The following is a 19481-nucleotide window of genomic DNA, read 5'->3' as shown; positions in this document are numbered from 1 at the left end:
TATTTCTCAGAGTTACATATTAAAGGGCAAGCTTTATCTCTAATTCAATTTTAGTTTTCTTCAGCCTCTTCATCAGCATGTGTTTAATGTCGCGAGTCTTGAAACAGTATATGACTGGATTAACAGCAGCAGGAAAAAGACTGTACAGCAATATCAACCCAATGCGGACATCTAAACTGAAAGAAAATCCAAAAGCATTAGCCACATAAACAAAACATCTGGGTAGATAAAAAAGACATGCGATAAATATTTGTGAAGTACAAGTGGATAAGGTTCTTTTGCGCCCTGCAGAACTGGACATTTTCATAATAACCACAATAATAGAAATGTAGGAAAACAAAATGAATGCAAGAGGAAGCAAAAGACAAAACATAGCTAAACAGAGTGAAGTGACTACAACAATTCTAACATCGTCTCCACAAGCCTGGCTTACTATGGATATGTGGTCACAGTAGCACTGAACAATGATGTTTGATTTACAGAAAGGTAAAGTTAGGGCATGGAGTACAACAGCTATCATCAAAGGCAGAGGTATGAACCAAGCAAACCCACACAACACAGATATGACACTGTTTGTAATTAGAACAGGGTAACGAAGAGGAATACATATTGCAACAAATCGATCAAGAGCCATTACCAGCAAGATGAAAGATGTTACTGATCCCAAATAATGAACAAAGAACATTTGCGTAAAACAGCCATAAAATGAAATAACACTATTGTCAAACCAATATTTTGACATGATTTTTGGCAGTGTCACAGTGCCAAATGTCAAGTCATTCAGGGCCAGGTGACAAAAGACCAGATATGTTGGCTTTTGCAGGGACTTTTCATAGGCAACAAATGATAAAATGAAAATGTTCCCCAATGCAATTGCTAGGTAAACAAAAAAAAGAAAAGTTGATATGGGTCCATAATACTGTGGTGAAAGTCCAGGAAATCCAAGGATGAAGAAGCTTTTCATCCTTGTTACATTGGTGATCATAATTTCAGTAACAAATTTGATTAGAGCTTTGAAATATTGATATGAGAATATACTACTAACATGCACTATAACATTTATACATTAATCATTTTTCAGAAATCATTAAAAAAAACCTATTTAAAAGGTGGTCTTAGAAAAAAGCAATTAATTAGATGATCTCTGTTACATACTTTGAGTATGGCTTTTGCTTCTGATTGCAGCTCTATATTCAAAAGAGTGTCGGGGTGGTAGGCAGCATCCATCTTTTATGAGGTCTGACCTGTTGTATCCTCAATGGACACCCTTCAGCACATCCTTCTCTCTTCCTGCTAAGCTAGCTTGTAATAAATTATTCTTGGTCAAAAAGTGCTGTTCCCTGAAGATTTGGCAGTGCATTGGCTGCAAAATTCCATGCCAATAACTGAAGTCTGGAGAAACGAGTACTAAACAAGAGTGTACATAAGTAAAGTAAGTCAGTAAAATTTTATTTATATAGCACCTTTCAAGATAAAATCACAAAGTGCTTCACCAAAGCTAAAACATAAAAACAAAAATCAGCCAAAGGCAAGTTTAAAAAGATGAGTTTTTAGCTGTTTTTTAAAAGAGGTGAGTGAGTCCACAGATCTCAAACTCAATAGGAGAGAGTTCCAAAGTCTGGGGGCCATAGTTACAAAAGCTCTGTCACCTTTTGTTTTCAGCCTCGTGTGCTGGACAACAAGCAAGCCCTCATCACATGACCTCAGGGGCCTGCTGGGGATGTAAGGATGTAAAAGATCACTGACGTATTTTGGTGCTTGTCCATGCAGAGTCCTGAATGTCAAAATCATAATCTTAAAGTGGACTCTGAATTTTATGGGGAGCCAGTGCAGCTGGATCAGCAGGGGTGTGGCATGGGAGTACTTGATAGACTTGGTCAAAGCCTTGCGGCAGCATTCTGAACATCCTGCTGATGTTCCAAGGAGGTATTACATAAACAGGTGAACAAGGAATTACAAGAGTCCAAATGAGAGGAAACAAATGCATGAATGATCATTTTCAGTTCAAAGCATGAAACAATAGGACTCAGCTTCGCAATGCTTCTTAAATGGTAAAAACAGGAGCGGACCAGAGATTTAACATGAGCGTCCAATGTCAGAGCTGGGTCAAAAGTAACACCAAGATTCCTAATAGAAGATTTTGCAAATAAACCAAGAGAGCCTAAAGATAGAAAGACGATGATTATTAAAAAGGTTTTATAATAAATCAACATTGTTATAGGAATGTAAAAATAAATTAACAACATCAGAAAATCAAAAAATCACCTTCCATGGCTCTAAAACATTGGAAGCATCAGTGCCTATCAGTAGCTCCACCTCTGCATCAATGTCGTGAAGTTTAACAGGTTTAAGATGAGGCCACTGATCAATGTTGCCTTGCTGGGGAATATTGACTGTAGAAACTGGCATGGTCTTTTGAGTCAAAACATCTGGCAGCGGCATGAAATCATTTGCTTCCAAACCAGACAGAACTTGTGCACTAACAATCCTATCTTGACTCATTATTCTCAAAAGGATATTGGTCTTTTTACCTTTTAGATTCAGTCTTTTTGCCAGGGTTTCTGTACAGAATGTACCTGAACTTCAAGGATCCAGGATTTCTTTTGTTTGACAGACCAAACATCCCACAATTAAAAGTCCACAAGCCACTGCTGCACTGAGATAATATTTCGTACGCAGGCAAAAGAAGTCCACTGTCCAAACTTGAAAGTTGCGTTTTTATGATTTATTTTATCCAGTTTGGCAAGCAATAACAAGATCCATTTTTGTTACTTCCTGCTGCTTCTCCTGCTCTGGTAAAAAAAAAAATACATAGGCCCACCCCAGTGCATGCTGGTCCTATACCTGTCTCTTTATTTATAGAAACAAAATGGCCCTAGAGCTCTTAGTGTCCAGTCCAGCATGTTACTTAAAGAATATGGAATCATAACAGAGACGCTGTACACATATGTCTGTATTTAATTCTTTGTATGCCTACCTAAATACACAGTGACACATCATAAACATATACACCAATAGTTTGATCAGTTTCAACAATATGCTGAGTCTATGTCTGTAACATCACATACTATTTTATAATCATTACATCTTTATAATGAAAGAAAAAATTTAATTAGATTTTGCACATCTTAAAAATTAGATGACAGGATACTAATGAAGGCTTGACTTGAAAAACAAAACAAAGACAAGTTAAAAAATGTGTCTTGCCTACATGCAAATGTGTAACTGTGGTTACGGGTTCAAGGCAACAGCTTCAACAAAAACCATCCTGATATGTCTAATTACTAATATGTACTAAAGTAGGAATATGTATGTATTTTCAATGATAGCAAAATTTGATTGATTTCATACAACCTATGTTTAATATTGTGGGTAAACAGCATACTTTTACACTTTTACAGATTTTGAGCATTACACCTTACAAGAGAAGTAACATTTTTCAGTACAATTTGCCATAATATGTATGAAATATACACATAAATTAAAAAAAAAACAAGAGTGGAATCCATGTTTGGGAGGAAAAATACTGAAAAGGGGCTACATTGTGAAAATCATCACGTCTTTACTCTCATAAGTGTCTGAGAAAGAGATATCCTGCTTCTGACTTATCGATTCACTTTTCAGAGTTACATATTAAGGTGAAAGCTTTATCTCTAATTCAATTTTAGTTTTCTTCAGCCTCTTCATCAGCATGTGTTTAATGTCGCGAGTCTTGAAACAGTATATGACTGGATTAACAGCAGCAGGAAAAAGACTGTACAGCAATATCAACCCAATGCGGACATCTAAACTGAAAGAAAATCCAACAGCATAAGTCACATAAACAAAACATCTGGGTAGATAAAAAAGACATGTGATAAATATTTGTGAAGTACAAGTGGATAAGGTTCTTTTGCACCCTGCAGAACTGGACATTTTCATAATAACCACAATAATAGAAATGTAGGAAAACAAAATGAATGCAAGAGGAAGCAAAAGACAAAACATGGCTAAACAGAGTGAAGTGACTACAAAAATTCTAACATCGTCTCCACAAGCCTGGCTTATTATGGATATGTTGTCACAGTAGCACTGAACAATGATGTTTGATTTGCAGAAAGGTAAAGTTAGGGCACGGAGTACAACAGCTATCATCAAAGGCAGAGGTATGAACCAAGCAAACCCACACAACACAGATATGACACTGTTTGTAATTAGAACAGGGTAACGAAGAGGAATACATATTGCAACAAATCGATCAAGAGCCATTACCAGCAAGATGAAAGATGTTACTGATCCCAAATAATGAACAAAGAACATTTGCGTAAAACAGCCATAAAATGAAATAACACTATTGTCAAACCAATATTTTGACATGATTTTTGGCAGTGTCACAGTGCCAAATGTCAAGTCATTCAGGGCCAGGTGACAAAAGACCAGATATGTTGGCTTTTGCAGGGACTTTTCATAGGCAACAAATGATAAAATGAAAATGTTCCCCAATGCAATTGCTAGGTAAACAAAAAAAAGAAAAGTTGATATGGGTCCATAATACTGTGGTGAAAGTCCAGGAAATCCAAGGATGAAGAAGCTTTTCATCCTTGTTACATTGGTGATCATAATTTCAGTAACAAATTTGATTAGAGCTTTGAAATATTGATATGAGAATATACTACTAACATGCACTATAACATTTATACATTAATCATTTTCCAGAAATCATTAAAAAAAGCTATTTAAAAGGTGGTCTTAGAAAAAAGCAATTAATTAGATGATCTCTGTTACATACTTTGAGTATGGCTTTTGCTTCTGATTGCAGCTCTATATTCAAAAGAGTGTCTGGGTGGTAGGCAGCATCCATCTTTTATGAGGTCTGACCTGTTGTATCCTCAATGGACACCCTTTAGCACACCCTTCTCTCTTCCTGCTAAGCTAGCTTGTGATAAATTATTCTTGGTCAAAAAGGGCTGTTCCCTGAAGATTTGGCAGTGCATTGGCTGCAAAATTCCATGCCAATAACTGAAGTCTGGAGAAACGAGTACTAAACAAGAGTGTACATAAGTAAAGTAAGTCAGTAAAATTTTATTTATATAGCACCTTTCAAGATAAAATCACAAAGTGCTTCACCAAAGCTAAAACATAAAAACAAAAATCAGCCAAAGGCAAGTTTAAAAAGATGAGTTTTTAGCTGTTTTTTAAAAGAGGTGAGTGAGTCCACAGATCTCAAACTCAATAGGAGAGAGTTCCAAAGTCTGGGGGCCATAGTTACAAAAGCTCTGTCACCTTTTGTTTTCAGCCTCGTGTGCTGGACAACAAGCAAGCCCTCATCACATGACCTCAGGGGCCTGCTGGGGATGTAAGGATGTAAAAGATCACTGACGTATTTTGGTGCTTGTCCATGCAGAGTCCTGAATGTCAAAATCATAATCTTAAAGTGGACTCTGAATTTTATGGGGAGCCAGTGCAGCTGGATCAGCAGGGGTATGGCATGGGAGTACTTGATAGACTTGGTCAAAGCCTTGCGGCAGCATTCTGAACATCCTGCTGATGTTCCAAGGAGGTATTACATAAACAGGTGAACAAGGAATTACAATAGTCCAAATGAGAGGAAACAAATGCATGAATGATCATTTCCAGTTCAAAGCATGAAACAATAGGACTCAGCTTCACAATGTTTCTTAAATGGTAAAAACAGGAGCGGACCAGAGATTTAACATGAGCGTCCAATGTCAGAGCTGGGTCAAAAGTAACACCAAGATTCCTAATAGAAGATTTTGCAAATAAACCAAGAGAGCCTAAAGATAGAAAGACGATGATTATTAAAAAGGTTTTTTAATAAATCAACATTGTTATAGGAATGTAAAAATAAATTAAAAACATCAGAAAATTTAGCAGCAGTAGAGGAATTTAAGATGCAAGAGCTAACCACATGTCAAATAGGAGAGAGAGACAGATGGAAAGACAGGAAAAAACAATACAACAATGTCCAAAATAAAAATGTCCTCAGAACTAATAAAATCACTGGTTAATCCTTGTCAGGGTTTCTGGGTCGTTGACCCAGTATTTTCAGTTCATGTTCACTGTTTATCTACTGCCTGTTCCACTTCCTGTTTTATTGTGTTAGCCTTGGTCTGTGTGCATTATGTTCAGTCCTCTTCCCATTTATCATTAGTTCATTATGTTCCGCTGTGTACTCACTGGTCTCTCATTATCATCATTATCATCAGTCTGTGTATTTAAGCCCTCTGTTTCTACTCGTTCACTGTCGTGTCATTGATGTTGATGTTATGTTGTCCTTCCCGTGTGTTCCCTCAGTTCAGTCAGCCATTCAGTTGTCCAGCCAGTCAGTGTCCGTTCACCCTCTGTTCATCCACTCCTTAAAATAAACCTTCACCAGTCTTCACCTACCTGCGAGTCCTGCATTTGGGTTCCTTCTTCCTCACCTCCACACAACACCTGACAATCCTAAGGTAAAAACAAGGTCCAGTGTGTGTCCTTTGGTGTGTGTAGGGCCAGACACATTCTGTGTAAAATGAAAATAATCCATGACGCCAAGGAAACTTCTGGCAAAGAGGTCAGAGTCATCCTCAATGTGTATATTAAAATCCCTGACTATAACCAGTTTGGACAGCTTCAAAGTGGAGGATAAAAAGTCAATGAACTCCTTTAAAAATTGACCATTTATGCCAGGTGAGCACTACAGTGTCCTCTCTCGAGAGCGGGAGAGGGATAGGCCCTGACCGTCGACACTCCCGGCCCCTGGGCCAGGGACAGGGAGGTGTCAGAAGAGGTGGGTCCAGGTGCTGCCTACATGTCCAGCAGCAACCACGGAGCTTGTCTGGGGTCCACCCATGTGGCATGTGACAGTGACGCAGCAATCACGGCCGTGAATCTAAAAGAAGTCCTGGTTTTCATTGACGATCTCATTGTTTTTGCACCAACTCTTGAGGAACATGAAGCTCGCCTGATGAAAGTTCTCACCAGACTCAAAGATTTTGGCTTGAAGCTTTCACTTGAGAAATGCGTGTTCTTCCAGACATCTGTGAAGTATCTGGGCCATGTAGTGTCCCAGGCTGGTGTTGAAACTGATCCGGACAAGATTTCCACACTCACTTCTTGGCCAGTGCCAAAAAACTTGAAGGAATTAAGATCTTTCCTTGGTTTTGCTGGGTACTACAGACGTTTTGTCCAGGGATATTCAGCCATTGTCAAGCCGTTGCATGATCTCACTGCTGGTTATCCACCTTCCCAGAGGAAACTGAGACAAACTGTAAAGCCAGAGAATTACCTCAACCCCAAAGAGCCATTTGGAGGACGATGGACGCAAATGTGTCAACAAGCTTTTGAGTCCATTATTGACAAACTCACTTCTGCCCCAGTTCTGGCATTTGCTGATCCCAGAAAACCATACACACTCCACACTGATGCCAGTGCCACAGATCTTGGTGCGGTGCTGTATCAAGAGCAGGATGGAAAAAACAGAGTCGTAGCATATGCCAGCAGAGGTCTTTCCCGGAGTGAGTCAAAGTATCCCGCCCACAAATTGGAGTTTCTTGCTTTGAAATGGGCGGTGACTGAAAAATTCCACGACTATCTTTATGGTGCTCAGTTTACAGTTGTGACAGACAGCAACCCATTAACATACCTCTTATCATCAGCAAAACTTGACGCTACCGGTTACAGATGGCTTTCAGCGTTGTCCACTTTCACCTTCAAATTAATCTACAGAGCAGGAAAGCAGAACGCGGATGCTGATGGTTTGTCTCGCCGACCTCATGGTGAACTGTCTGATGATCCTCTGTCACAGAAAGAACGTGAGCGAATCTGGAGATTTGCATGGCAACATCTCAATGAACCAGATCATGTCTCTATTGACCAGCATACCATCAAAGCAGTTTGTGACCGTCATCTGGTGTACAGTTCAAGCACTGATCCTGATCTTGCTCTGGTGTTATCCATGTCTGTCAATGTCAACAGTCTGCCTGACAGTTTCACGGACGACATCCAGTTCACCTCCATGGTACTCCCCCAAATCTCAACAGCTGACCTTGCAGCCAAACAACGCCTTGACCCTGTCATCCGGCATGTCATAGCTCAGGTTGAGCGAGGAGAGTCCCCACCGCCATTCCTGAGGGAAGAACTTCCCGATTTACCTCTATTACTGCGAGAAGTAAATAAACTGGAGCTCCATAACACCCTTCTCGTCAGGAAGAGACAAGTGGGAAGTGACTTCACATACCAGCTAGTGCTACCTGAGTAATATCGACCAGTTGTACTACACCACCTACATGATCAAATGGGTCACATGGGAATTGACAGAACGCTGGACTTGGTCCGTTCCCGGTTTTATTGGCCTAAGATGACGAGTGATGTGGTCAATAAAATAAGACACTGCGAAAGATGCGTGAGACGCAAATCTCCATCTGAACGAGCCACACCTCTGGTCAATATCAAAACCTCTCATCCCATGGAACTGGTGTGTATGGATTTTCTCTCTGTGGAACCAGATCGTGGAGTCAAAGTCATAACTGACCATTTCACAAAATATGCCATTGCTGTGCCAACACCAAACCAGAAAGCCAGGACTGTTGCCAAATGTTTATGGGACAACTTTCTTGTGCATTATGGTATCCCAGAACGCTTGCACAGTGACCAAGGCCCTGACTTTGAATCCAGAATCATCCGAGAGCTTTGTGAAATGGCTGGGATCCACAAAATAAGAATGGTAAATGGCCTGTATTTGTATAGCGCTTTTCTAGTCCCTAAGGACCCCAAAGCGCTTTACACAACCTGTCATCCACCCATTCACACACACATTCACACACTGGTGATGGCAAGCTACAATGTAGCCACAGCCACCCTGGGGCGCACTGACAGAGGCGAGGCTGCCGGACACTGGCGCCACCGGGCCCTCTGACCACCACCAGTAGGCAACGGGTGAAGTGTCTTGCCCAAGGACACAACGACCAAGACTGTCCAAGCCGGGGCTCGAACCGGCAACCTTCCGATTACAAGGCAAACTCCCAACTCTTGAGCCACGATCGAAGAACCACTCCATACCATCCAAGAAGCAATCCTGTTGAACGGTTTAACCGAACATTACTGGATATGCTAGGAACACTCACAGCTCAACAGAAATCCCATTGGAAAGATTTTGTAAAACCCCTGGTGCATGCATACAATTGCACAAGAAATGATGTTACAGGTTTTTCACCATATGAGCTTATGTTTGGCCGCCAACCTCGCTTACCGGTCGACTTGGCCTTTGGACTACCCCTTGCCAAAGAAGGATCAACATCCCACACACAATATGTGGAAAAACTAAAGTCCCACCTAGAAGAAAGTTACAAGCTGGCCATCGAAAGCTCAGAAAAGGTGATGAAACGTAACACAAACAGATTTGATAAAAATGTCACTGCATCACAGCTGAATGTTGGAGACAGAGTTCTTGTGAGGAACGTGTGGCTAAGAGGCAAACACAAGCTTGCAGATAAATGGGAGTCATCTGTGTACATTGTAGTGAAGAAAGCCGGCACTCTTCCTGTGTATACAGTTCGACCCGAAGGCCAAGACAAGCCCCTGAGAACTTTACATCGAGACCTCCTACTGTCCTGTGGGTATTTACCACCTGAAAAGGAAAGGCTTACTAAGCAGAAGAGAAAAATGCCTGTCTTACCCATGTCTCCTGTATGTGCTGATGCTGATGACAATGACGAAGAGGAACTCGTCTCATACCTACCTATTCCTTTCTCTGCTGAACCAGTCACCTTCACAACAACCATTGACTTACCCAATACTGCGCAACCTGTTCCACTTATCAACCAGCCAGATGTCCCTGTAGTATTGGCTACAGAGGAAGAGAATGCTATTCTCTCAGAGGAACCTGTACCTATTGAAGAGGAACAAGTTATTGCTAACGGAACCTTGGAAGCTGGCTTTGAGCCAGTTGACCTTGCAGAAACTTCACACGATGAAGAAAGTCTGTCTTGTGATTCAGAAGCATCCAGAAATAACTTGTCACAACACTCACCTACTGAATCATAGCCTCTCAGTCCTGAGGCAGAACCACCCTTGAGGCATTCAACCCGCACCAGGAATCCTCCTGATCGGCTGCAATACATCAAGCCTGGTAAGCCTCTGTTAAAGAGCGTTCAGACCTTTCTCCATGGGTTAAGTTCTGTCTTCTCCTTCGCTCTTCAAGATGATGAAGAAGAGGAGACAATGCCTTCACACCTCAGCCAACCAGTCATTCGCTGCCAGCCTAGTCCATGTACGAGGACGTCCATGAGATTAGGGGGGGAGAGTGTAACCACAGTAACTTCTGACCCCACTTCCGCCAGTCCCTTTATTGTGGCGGGAATGAACCCTGTATAAGTTCCGGGTCAATCAGCTGCATGTCCCTGCTCCTCTGGCTGCTGTTGTCCCTGTGGTTGGCGTACTTGTCAGATATCGACAAATTTTACACTAGACCAGTTGACAGCGTGCAATAACCCGGCCGATTCATTCATCTTTACACTACCTCACAATCGACTCAACGGTGAGTTATTTGTTTGTTTTGTTTTGTCACAATTAATGAAAATGCGGAGCCGCGATCGCACATCCGAAATCGCCGGTAAGCTAATGCTAGGCTAGCAACAGTAAGTGCAATTACTAGTTTTATTTATTGAATATTGTTGTTTTTGTTTATTCCATTATGGCCGAATGTTGACTTAATGTATCTAGAGTTAACGAGTGATTAAAGTTTTGTAGTTTTGTCCGTTTTGGATGTTTTTTGTTACTTTTCTGATGAAATGCCAAAATGGCCTATGAGATTTTGCATGGAGTTAAATTCCATTGAGATTATTGAATCTGTTGTGCAACACCTGTGATTAAATGAGTTTTGTAAATATATGTGAGTAACTTTGGATAATATTTATTAGCTTTATTGCTGATATACTTTGATGGGACCCATGAGAATGTTTTTCTATAATAGTATTTTGAATGAAATTCATTATAAGAGATGATGGTTTGTTGATTGTTGTATGAAACGTGGCATTACTTGTCTTTGTTATTTATGGATTTATGTATTTATTTTGTCACAGCAGTAGAAAGAACTCTGCAACTGAGTTTTGAACAAACTGCAGCATGTCCAGGGCTTTAATAGGCAGACAAAACTGGACAGCTTTGCAGGAGTCCATGCTGGAGGTATAAGGCTGGAGTCTCAAGATGTTATTTAGATGAGAGTGGACAGTTGTAGAGAGAGATATTTAATATGAAATGCGAATTAATTCAGTGGTTATAATGGCTGTAGGATGTGATAGTGAGTGTTTGATTGTCTGTCTCTCTGTTATCCCTGTGATGGAGCGATGCCCTCTGCAGGGGTTGCTGCTATTTGCCTAGCGTCCCTGCAATGGTAAATTTGATGTGGTTAAAAAAATGTTAATAGAGCCCAAGTTCATGTTCTTATTCTGATTGAGGATTGATTTAAGACTTTCCCATAATGAAAGTGATACAAGTGCTAATAGAAGACAAACAATTCACAGCAGAAAAAGTCTGTGGAGGTGTCTGAAATTTATGGTGCTTTGGAATTAAAAACAAAGTCAGAATAACATTTACTAATCTATAATATGCCAATTTGCTTATCAGATAAAGAGAGACATGTATGATGCAAAGCTCTTTTCCTCAAATAACATATATGAACACTATATACTTTCCTTAAAGTTGCTTCAGGAATTTGTTTTGTTTTATTTTGTTTGTTTTTTCTGAAAGGGTTGAATTATGAATTCCTGACTGAGAGAGGTAATGCTGCACTAATGAATTAGACTAACTATTCACTTTAGCTAAAGTTATTAAGTTAGCTAAAGAGTTGGGATGCTGTAAGACATAAATAAAGCTAAACTACAAAGGTTTGGACACTGTTTTGCATGTTTCCCTACTGTAGGGGTCTCTGCAAGCATACAGGGCTCTAAGAGGGTACAAGATGACAACTTTGGAATTCTACTAGAAACAGTCGAGCATATTTGTTTGTCAAAGCTGAATCCAGGGCGTATTTAGCTAAAAGCTACAATAAGCATAAAAGTTACTGTATGGCTATCATTTGTTAACATGACGCTCGTTCTTATACATGTAATACATTTATTACCAACCTGAGAGTTTATCCGCTGGTCATTCGACATGACTTCTGAAGTCTTAATTCAGCTCAAGATGCTGTAGATTCCCATCAGTGACACTTTCGGTCCGCTAGTAAAACGTAGTTCTATTAATCTGCGCTCTGGTTCCGGTTCATACTCTTGAACCGGAACCGGATGCAAGTCACAGAGAACGGAATTTTGGAAATGAAATTGAATTGTAGAACTGAAACTGAATGGTGAGAAGTGAATCTGAAATTATTCGAGAACTAAATTTTTAAAGGATAAAATACAGTTTCAAAGCAAATGAATTCATTTTCAAACTATAAAATTGAAGTTCAATTTAGTGATGATAATTTTCAAACCAATAAATTGAATTTCAAATTAGGCTAATTCAAATTTAGTTTTTAAAAGCTTTTATTCAAGCTACAATTCAGATTCAGTCCGAATAATTCAAATTTAACTTATTCAAATTCAGTTTCTGATGGCACAGATTTCTGCCCATATAAATGACCGTCTTTCAGATGCTGTAGTTACCTCCACAGAGTCACCACCAGACTGGTGTTTGAAACTCCTTACGCAATTTCAAACACTTCAATTCAAGATTCCAAGAACACTGTGTTGATTTCTACTCTCAGAAGTCCTCACTTTATCTCAACTGTAGGTGTAAAAGGGATGGTGCTAAAGGGGGAATTTTAAATTTAATTGAAATTAAAATTTGAAATCATACACACATACATATATTAGCAAAATTTCTTATAAATGATGATTAAGCTGCATCATTATTTAAAACATAAAACATAAAAATATCGCAGTAAATAATAGAAATGATGCATTTTCCCCCTCTAATTTATTCAGTTGCATACCTGTTTAAAATGATTTAACAGACACTACAATTAATCCCTTCTATAATTACATTCCAATACAATTTCTCCTTAAAAAAATTATAAACAAAGTGAAGCATCCCAAAAACAGAAAAAGTAAAACATACACCTTAATATTATACAGCAAAGCTCTTGTTATTGTGGGGTTTTTAAATTAAAAAGCAAAACTAAAGAACTAAATGTTAAACAGCCAATTTGATTAACATAGAACTACTTTGTGCTCTGAGATTATTTTCTAGATTCAGTAGAAGCAATAAATAATTTAAGTCACATGCCAGGAAGTGTCGACTCTGTACCCTGCGAGAGATACCACTGAAAATCAACTATATAAAACTTTTCTATACACTAACCAAGCAAAAGACTCCTTAATGAAATACAAGAATCACTTTGGCTCCCCATTAGAATAGGATAATTTAAAGCATGTTAAGGTGATGTTTTTAACGAGTTACTAATAGCTGCAACCTGAGCTTTTTCTGGAACGATTCTTCTGCAGAATTGTTTCAACAAGCTTTCTCTCATGTCTTTTGCTCTTAAGCAGTATATGAGTGGATTGATCATTGGTGGGGCAAGGCTGTACAGCATGATGATCACCATTCGCACATCAGCACTAAATGTAATGCCAACATTTTGGGCTAAATATACAAAACATCTGGGTAAATAATAAAGGGAGATTATAATCAGCTGAGTACTACAAGTGGACAATGATTTCAGGCGGCCTTGCACATTTGCTATCTTATACACTGCTATAAGAATAGAGCAGTATGAGAAAATGATAAATGCCAGAGGCCCCAGTAGTGTAACCATTGCTGCTGTAAAGGCAAGAGTGGCATAAGGGGTCCTGTCAGTGCACGCCAGGACTGTTATACCAATATGGTCACAGAAACAGTGAGTGATTATATTTGAGGCACAGTAAGGAAGAGGATATGCTCTAATAACCATCATTAGAGGGAATGCCTTGGAAATAATCCAGGCAGTAATACTGAGAATTAAAATATTAGATTTTGTAAGAACAAGTGAATATCTGAAAGGATAGCAAATAGCCAAATATCTATCTAAAGCCATCTGAAAGAGAATAAACGAATTGACTGAACCAAGATAGTGAACAAAGTACATTTGGATAAAACAGGCAGTAAATGAAATGCTTCCTGATCGAAACCAATATCTGCTTATGATCTTAGGTAAAGTGGTTGTGCTAAAGAGAATATCACATACAGTCAGATTTAAAATGATATAATACATTGGCTTATGGAGGCTGCGGTTGGTTGCAAATAAAAAAATAACTTTAGCATTTGCTATCAGAGTTATCAAATATACAAAAAACAATACAGCTGAGACAAGACCATAGTATTCTTGATGAAGGCCAGCGAATCCAGTAAGGATGAACTCAGTCACACTGCTATGATTTCTCTCAGGCATGACAGAGCAGAAATTTCCTGAGAACACTGGAAAACCCACAATGTTAAGATAAATGGTAACATTTAAATTTATAATACCTTGAAATCATTGTGCTTTAAAGTAATTTTTGGTACTTTGTGCATATTGTTAAGAATATTTTAGTAAGTTTTAGTTCTCATTTGTTTTTCCTTTAGGTCTGGGAATTTATGTTACAACTAAACATGTTCCTGACTGCATAACATACATGACATAATCTTTTTTATGGGATGAATAACACATAACATAACATAATAATGACTCAGACTTCCTTTCGCTCACTTTACACTTACCTTTCTCATACACCGTGGCAGCATAATCTGCTGAGTTGCCCGCTGGTTCTCTTTTTAAAAAACTTCTCGCAGTATGTTTTTGTGATGAAGGTGTGCTATAGGCCATTGTTATATTCTCTGTGGATCAGTCAGTGCTCAATATACAGTCAATCAGACCCAGATTAATGATTTTTTTTTTCTAGGAAACAAAAAAGATCTTCAACAATAAGTCAGAAGATTAGGAAAAAGAATAGTTGTGTATTTGCTGAAGATTGTATGACTCGATCATATTATATAAAGTGCAGTTTTTGTTTGAGCTGGATTTAAGTTAAAGCACCTTCTTTGTTTTTTAAAGATCCTTGCTGAGGACCAGTGAGGCCCCAGTTTGTCAAACTAGAGATTCATGAAATTGTCCTGCATTTTGGAAAATTAAAAGTTAAAATCTTATTTTATGACATCTTAAAGTTTGTGGGTTTTTTATTGATTCTTTTGCCCATGGAACAGTCTTTATTTTTCAGAAAGAGATGGGTTTTCTGACTATTATTGTAGGGTCTTTACCTTACAGTATAGGGTGCCATGGGGGGTCAGTTGTGATTTAGTATTATATAATTCAAATGGAATTGAATTGAACTTAAAATCAACTGTACAACGGCTGATTATGCTCAACTCGCTACTTGAGCAAAATGGGTAAGGATAAGTAACAAAGTGCAATGGTCATATTACTTGTTGTGATTTATAATAGGAAAAAAAAAAGACACAGACAGTCTAAGGAGGAAAACTTTACCCTACCGCTTATTAGCTCTGAAGCTAATGGATTATAAATCCCACAGGAGTAAACAACTGCACCTTAATGAAACCCCAATGTGCACCTAAATTGATACTGTGGTAGAAGTGCTGAAACCCCTTTGTGTTTAATGATGCTCTCTAATCACACATCTTAGATTGCTTCACAACATAAGGCCCAAGGTCATAAGCACATAACATGCACAAAATTGTAAGCCCGCGTAAGGGGCGCGAAACACACAATAATGTGTCTTCTTGTGTTCTTTCATTTAATACGATTAAAATTTATTGTAATTGCTTAGAAGATGAGTAGGCCCCGCAACAAAAATGATGAGGTTTTTTGCCCTAACACTGTTTCAAATTTTTTTAAATAAAGCTGAAAAACAGCAACACCTCTCAGTAAAAATGGTCTTTAAGAAACCTGCTGTTTAATATTTTGTGCTTTAATATTTTTTTTGACTTGAAAAAGGGTAAGAAAGCCAATTTTTTCTTTTTTGTGTGTGTGTGTGTGTGTGTGTGTGTGTGTGTGTGTGTGTGTGTGTGTGTGTGTGTGGTCTCGGTTCATTTGTTTTTGGCACTTTACAGCATTCATATTTCAACTTTTCTGTTGAACTTAACTAAAAGGTGAGCTAATGTTTATAGTTCTTAGATACTTTCAAATGCTAAACTTAAAAATAACCACGGCTGTTCAGGTGAAAACAACATTGCATAAGAGTGTTTTGAGAATAGAATACGGTGAGGAGCAAAGACAAATATAGAAGACACACACTTTAATTACACACATGAGACCACTGTTGCCATAAGATGGTAATTAGCTCCCTTGTGTAGCTCATTTGTGTTGTTGCTTCTGAGTATCTGTAGACTGAGGCAACATGTTTCTTTGCCCCAAAGACAAAACTTTTTTGATTGTTAACCAGCAGCTGAACACAACAACAGTTAATTGTATATTACACCTATAGCATTCACATAACCTAAAAAATGAGAAACCTAAAGAAAGTTTTCTTACTAAAAGTATCATATCAGTGATATATAATATCATTAGAGTGGACTAGATAACAGTGATCGACTTTTGAAAGTGATGTGCTGTTGTGATTTGCTGCTATATAAATAAAATGTGCCATTTATGATGGCAAGGTATTACATGTTACTGTAATCACATTATATTTTTCAGTAATGCAGTAATTTTAGATGTTACTGTACTACATTAAACAAATACATTAGAGTTACAATCATGTCATTATGTATTGCTGCAAAGGTTCTTTGGTTCTTTGGCTGCTAACACAACTTTGGCTGCACAGACGGCATGCTAACATAAAGCTAGCCAAAAACCAACAGTGAAGTTAAAGTTGAGTGCATGCTGACCACAGCCCAGCAGTCAGATTCTGAACTTCAACAGGTAGAACCGGTAATGATAAGTAGTCAGGCCTGCAAAATTGTAGCCTCAATTTGTACCTGTTTTTGTTTCTACAGTCTATCCCTTTAAGGTCTCTTTGGGATAGTTTTCAGCTTTGTTTTGCCTTGTATTGCCTTTTATGCTCATGTATAAAAAAGAAAGAGCCAGTGTGTTTTTGACTGACCACTGGAGAAGCTCAAAGAAAAGTGACTATTGCTTTGAGCACGTGAAAAATCCGCTGCTGTTTATAAGTGGATATGATATTTAATTCTCAAATTCTTTTACTTTGTCTGATAAAGTAAATGGCCTGATTGCGAATATCCTTGGGCCATCTGTTGTAAATCCTTTTGTGTACTGCCTTAGGACAAAAGAAATAAAAAATAAAATCTATATGATATTCAAAAAATTAACTCTTAACTGGTAACTTTTTTTTCTTCTTATCAGAATTGTAAAGCACTGAGTCCCAAACAGTTGAGAATCAACAAATCATTAAATGCATTAATCATTTTAAACAGTCGACATCTGCAGAGTATGTACAGTGAATATACTGAGCAAAGGACATTGGTGGAGTTACTAGGCAGGAGGAAAAGATGACAGCCTCAAAGCAGGTTCATGGATGAAGTGAACAAGGACAGGCATATGGTTAGTGTGACAGAGGAGAAGGACCTAAAATGCAGGACTCGCGGAAGCGAAAGTGAATTAAGAAAAACCGGCTTTATTGCAGTGGTGACTGAACAGAAAACTAACTATACCGGAAAATAACTAAACTGGCATGCAGGTAAACAGAACACACAGGGAGGTAAGAGGGAGAACAGACGTTAACAATGTGACACCGAGTAGGGGAAGACACAGGCTGTGTCCCAATTCAGGGTCTGCACGCTTGAAGTACGCATTTTAAGTGCGGTTACGTCACCTCCACGCGACGATAGCTGTCCCAATTTGAAGTGTATTTCAAATGCATACTCCAAATGCGCCGTCGATTTCCCCAAATAGCGTGGTCCGGTGCACGCTTCGTGGTCCCATATATCCCACAATGCATAGCGCGGCGGTGGGTGTGGATAATTTTGCCGCAAAATACGGCAGAAGGGAGCGGCCGAAGAGGGTTTTTTTTTTCTTTTCAAAACTTTATTGAAATTATAAAGCGAACAGTCAGTCATTCCAGTTCAGTTTGTACAGTAGACATACAAGGCAAATAAGAGTAACAATATACAGTACAATGAAATAAGAAGGATAAATAAATAAAGGATACAAAAGAAAAAAAGAAAAAAAGGGGGGAAATGTGACAGACTTCATAACAACTTTGTACTTGAAAGTTGTGACAGCTCATTTGTTAAACATTTCTGAATGAATTTCAATCAATGATAAACCTTTTTTTATTGGAAGTTAATTTAAGAGAGTTTAAGTAATATTCAACTTCAATCAAAAACAAATTAAATGATGGGGTTGAGTTTTGAAATTGACATTTATGTATGTGGAATTTTCCTAATAAGATGGAGCGGCCAAAGAGTGAACTGACAAAAGTACTGAATATGACGTCACTTATTTATGTGCGAATGTTTAATAATTAAAGTCAGTCATATATCCACAAACACAACAAGCTGAAAGTCAGTGATTTTATATATATATATATATATATATATATATATATATATATATATATATATATATATATATATATATATATATATATATATATATATATATATATATATATATATATATATATATATATATATATATATATATATATATATATATATATATATATATATATATGTATATATATATATATGTATATATGTGTTAAAAAAAAAAAAAAAACACCCAGCACGCCCCTGCGGGCGGTTTATCCTTCAAGCTCGGGTCCTCTACCAGAGGCCTGGGAGCTTGAGGGTCCTGCGCAGTATCTTAGCTGTTCCCAGGACTGCGCTCTTCTGGACAGAGATCTCCGATGTTGTTCCCGGGATCTGCTGGAGCCACTCGCCTAGCTTGGGAGTCACCGCACCTAGTGCTCCGATTACCACGGGGACCACCGTTACCTTCACCCTCCACATCCTCTCAAGCTCTTCCCTGAGCCCTTGGTATTTCTCCAGCTTCTCGTGTTCCTTCTTCCTGATATTGCTGTCATTTGGAACCGCTACATCGATCACTACGGCCGTCTTCTTCTGTTTGTCTACCACCACTATGTCCGGTTGGTTAGCCACCACCATTTTGTCCGTCTGTATCTGGAAGTCCCACAGGATCTTAGCTCGGTCATTCTCCACCACCCTTGGGGGCATCTCCCATTTTGACCTCGGGACTTCCAGGTTATACTCGGCACAGATGTTCCTGTACACTATGCCGGCCACTTGGTTATGGCGTTCCATGTATGCCTTGCCTGCTAGCATCTTGCACCCTGCTGTTATGTGCTGGATTGTCTCTGGGGCATCTTTACACAGCCTACACCTGGGGTCTTGCCTGGTGTGATAGACCCCAGCCTCTATGGATCTTGTGCTCAGAGCTTGTTCCTGTGCTGCCATGATTAGTGCCTCTGTGCTGTCTTTCAGTCCAGCTTTGTCCAGCCACTGGTAGGATTTCTGGATATCAGCCACCTCCTCTATCTGCCGGTGGTACATACCGTGCAGGGGCCTGT

At 38.8% G+C, this 19481-nt stretch overlaps 3 protein-coding genes across 3 annotated transcripts; all 3 read right to left on the bottom strand.

Moving 5' to 3' along the window:
• Nucleotides 1-19: 19 nt before the first annotated feature.
• LOC146560092 (olfactory receptor 52E8-like) lies at nt 20-1076 on the bottom strand. Its single transcript, XM_085244399.1, has one exon. It carries the CDS (start codon nt 983-985, stop codon nt 20-22), a length of 966 nt encoding a protein of 321 aa, XP_085100525.1. The 5' UTR covers nt 986-1076.
• Nucleotides 1077-3208: 2132 nt separating this feature from the next.
• On the bottom strand, nt 3209-4839 carry LOC146560091 (olfactory receptor 52E8-like). The gene has a single exon (XM_085245017.1). The coding sequence runs from the start codon at nt 4597-4599 to the stop codon at nt 3634-3636; it is 966 nt and encodes a 321-aa protein (XP_085101143.1). The 5' UTR covers nt 4600-4839; the 3' UTR covers nt 3209-3633.
• Nucleotides 4840-11673: 6834 nt separating this feature from the next.
• Nucleotides 11674-15251, bottom strand: LOC146560090 (olfactory receptor 2AT4-like). The gene is made up of 3 exons (XM_085244398.1): nt 15237-15251; nt 13467-14377; nt 11674-11728 (listed from the first exon to the last, which is right to left on the bottom strand). The coding sequence occupies exons 1-3, from the start codon at nt 15249-15251 to the stop codon at nt 11674-11676; spliced, it is 981 nt and encodes a 326-aa protein (XP_085100524.1).
• Between the last annotated feature and the right edge of the window lie 4230 nt (nt 15252-19481).

The sequence above is a fragment of the Mchenga conophoros genome, linkage group LG14 (genome assembly GCF_057382185.1).
Source record: "Mchenga conophoros isolate Kocher_MC1m ecotype Shallow Benthic linkage group LG14, M_conophoros_male_GT1.1, whole genome shotgun sequence".
NCBI lineage: Eukaryota > Metazoa > Chordata > Actinopteri > Cichliformes > Cichlidae > Mchenga > Mchenga conophoros.
Note: the sequence above shows the minus strand (reverse complement) of the source record. Positions and strands in the feature narration are given on the sequence as shown.

Excerpts from the sequence above, each read along its gene's own strand:
- LOC146560092 (XM_085244399.1), bottom strand. The coding sequence starts at position 985 with ATGATCACCAATGTAACAAGGATGAAAAGCTTCTTCATCCTTGGATTT.
- LOC146560091 (XM_085245017.1), bottom strand. The coding sequence starts at position 4,599 with ATGATCACCAATGTAACAAGGATGAAAAGCTTCTTCATCCTTGGATTT.
- LOC146560090 (XM_085244398.1), bottom strand. Across the intron at positions 11,729-13,466 it reads AGAGAAAGCTTGTTGAAACA|CCTTTCAGAAAAAACAAACA; the intron begins ATTCTGCAGAAG and ends TCATAATTCAAC.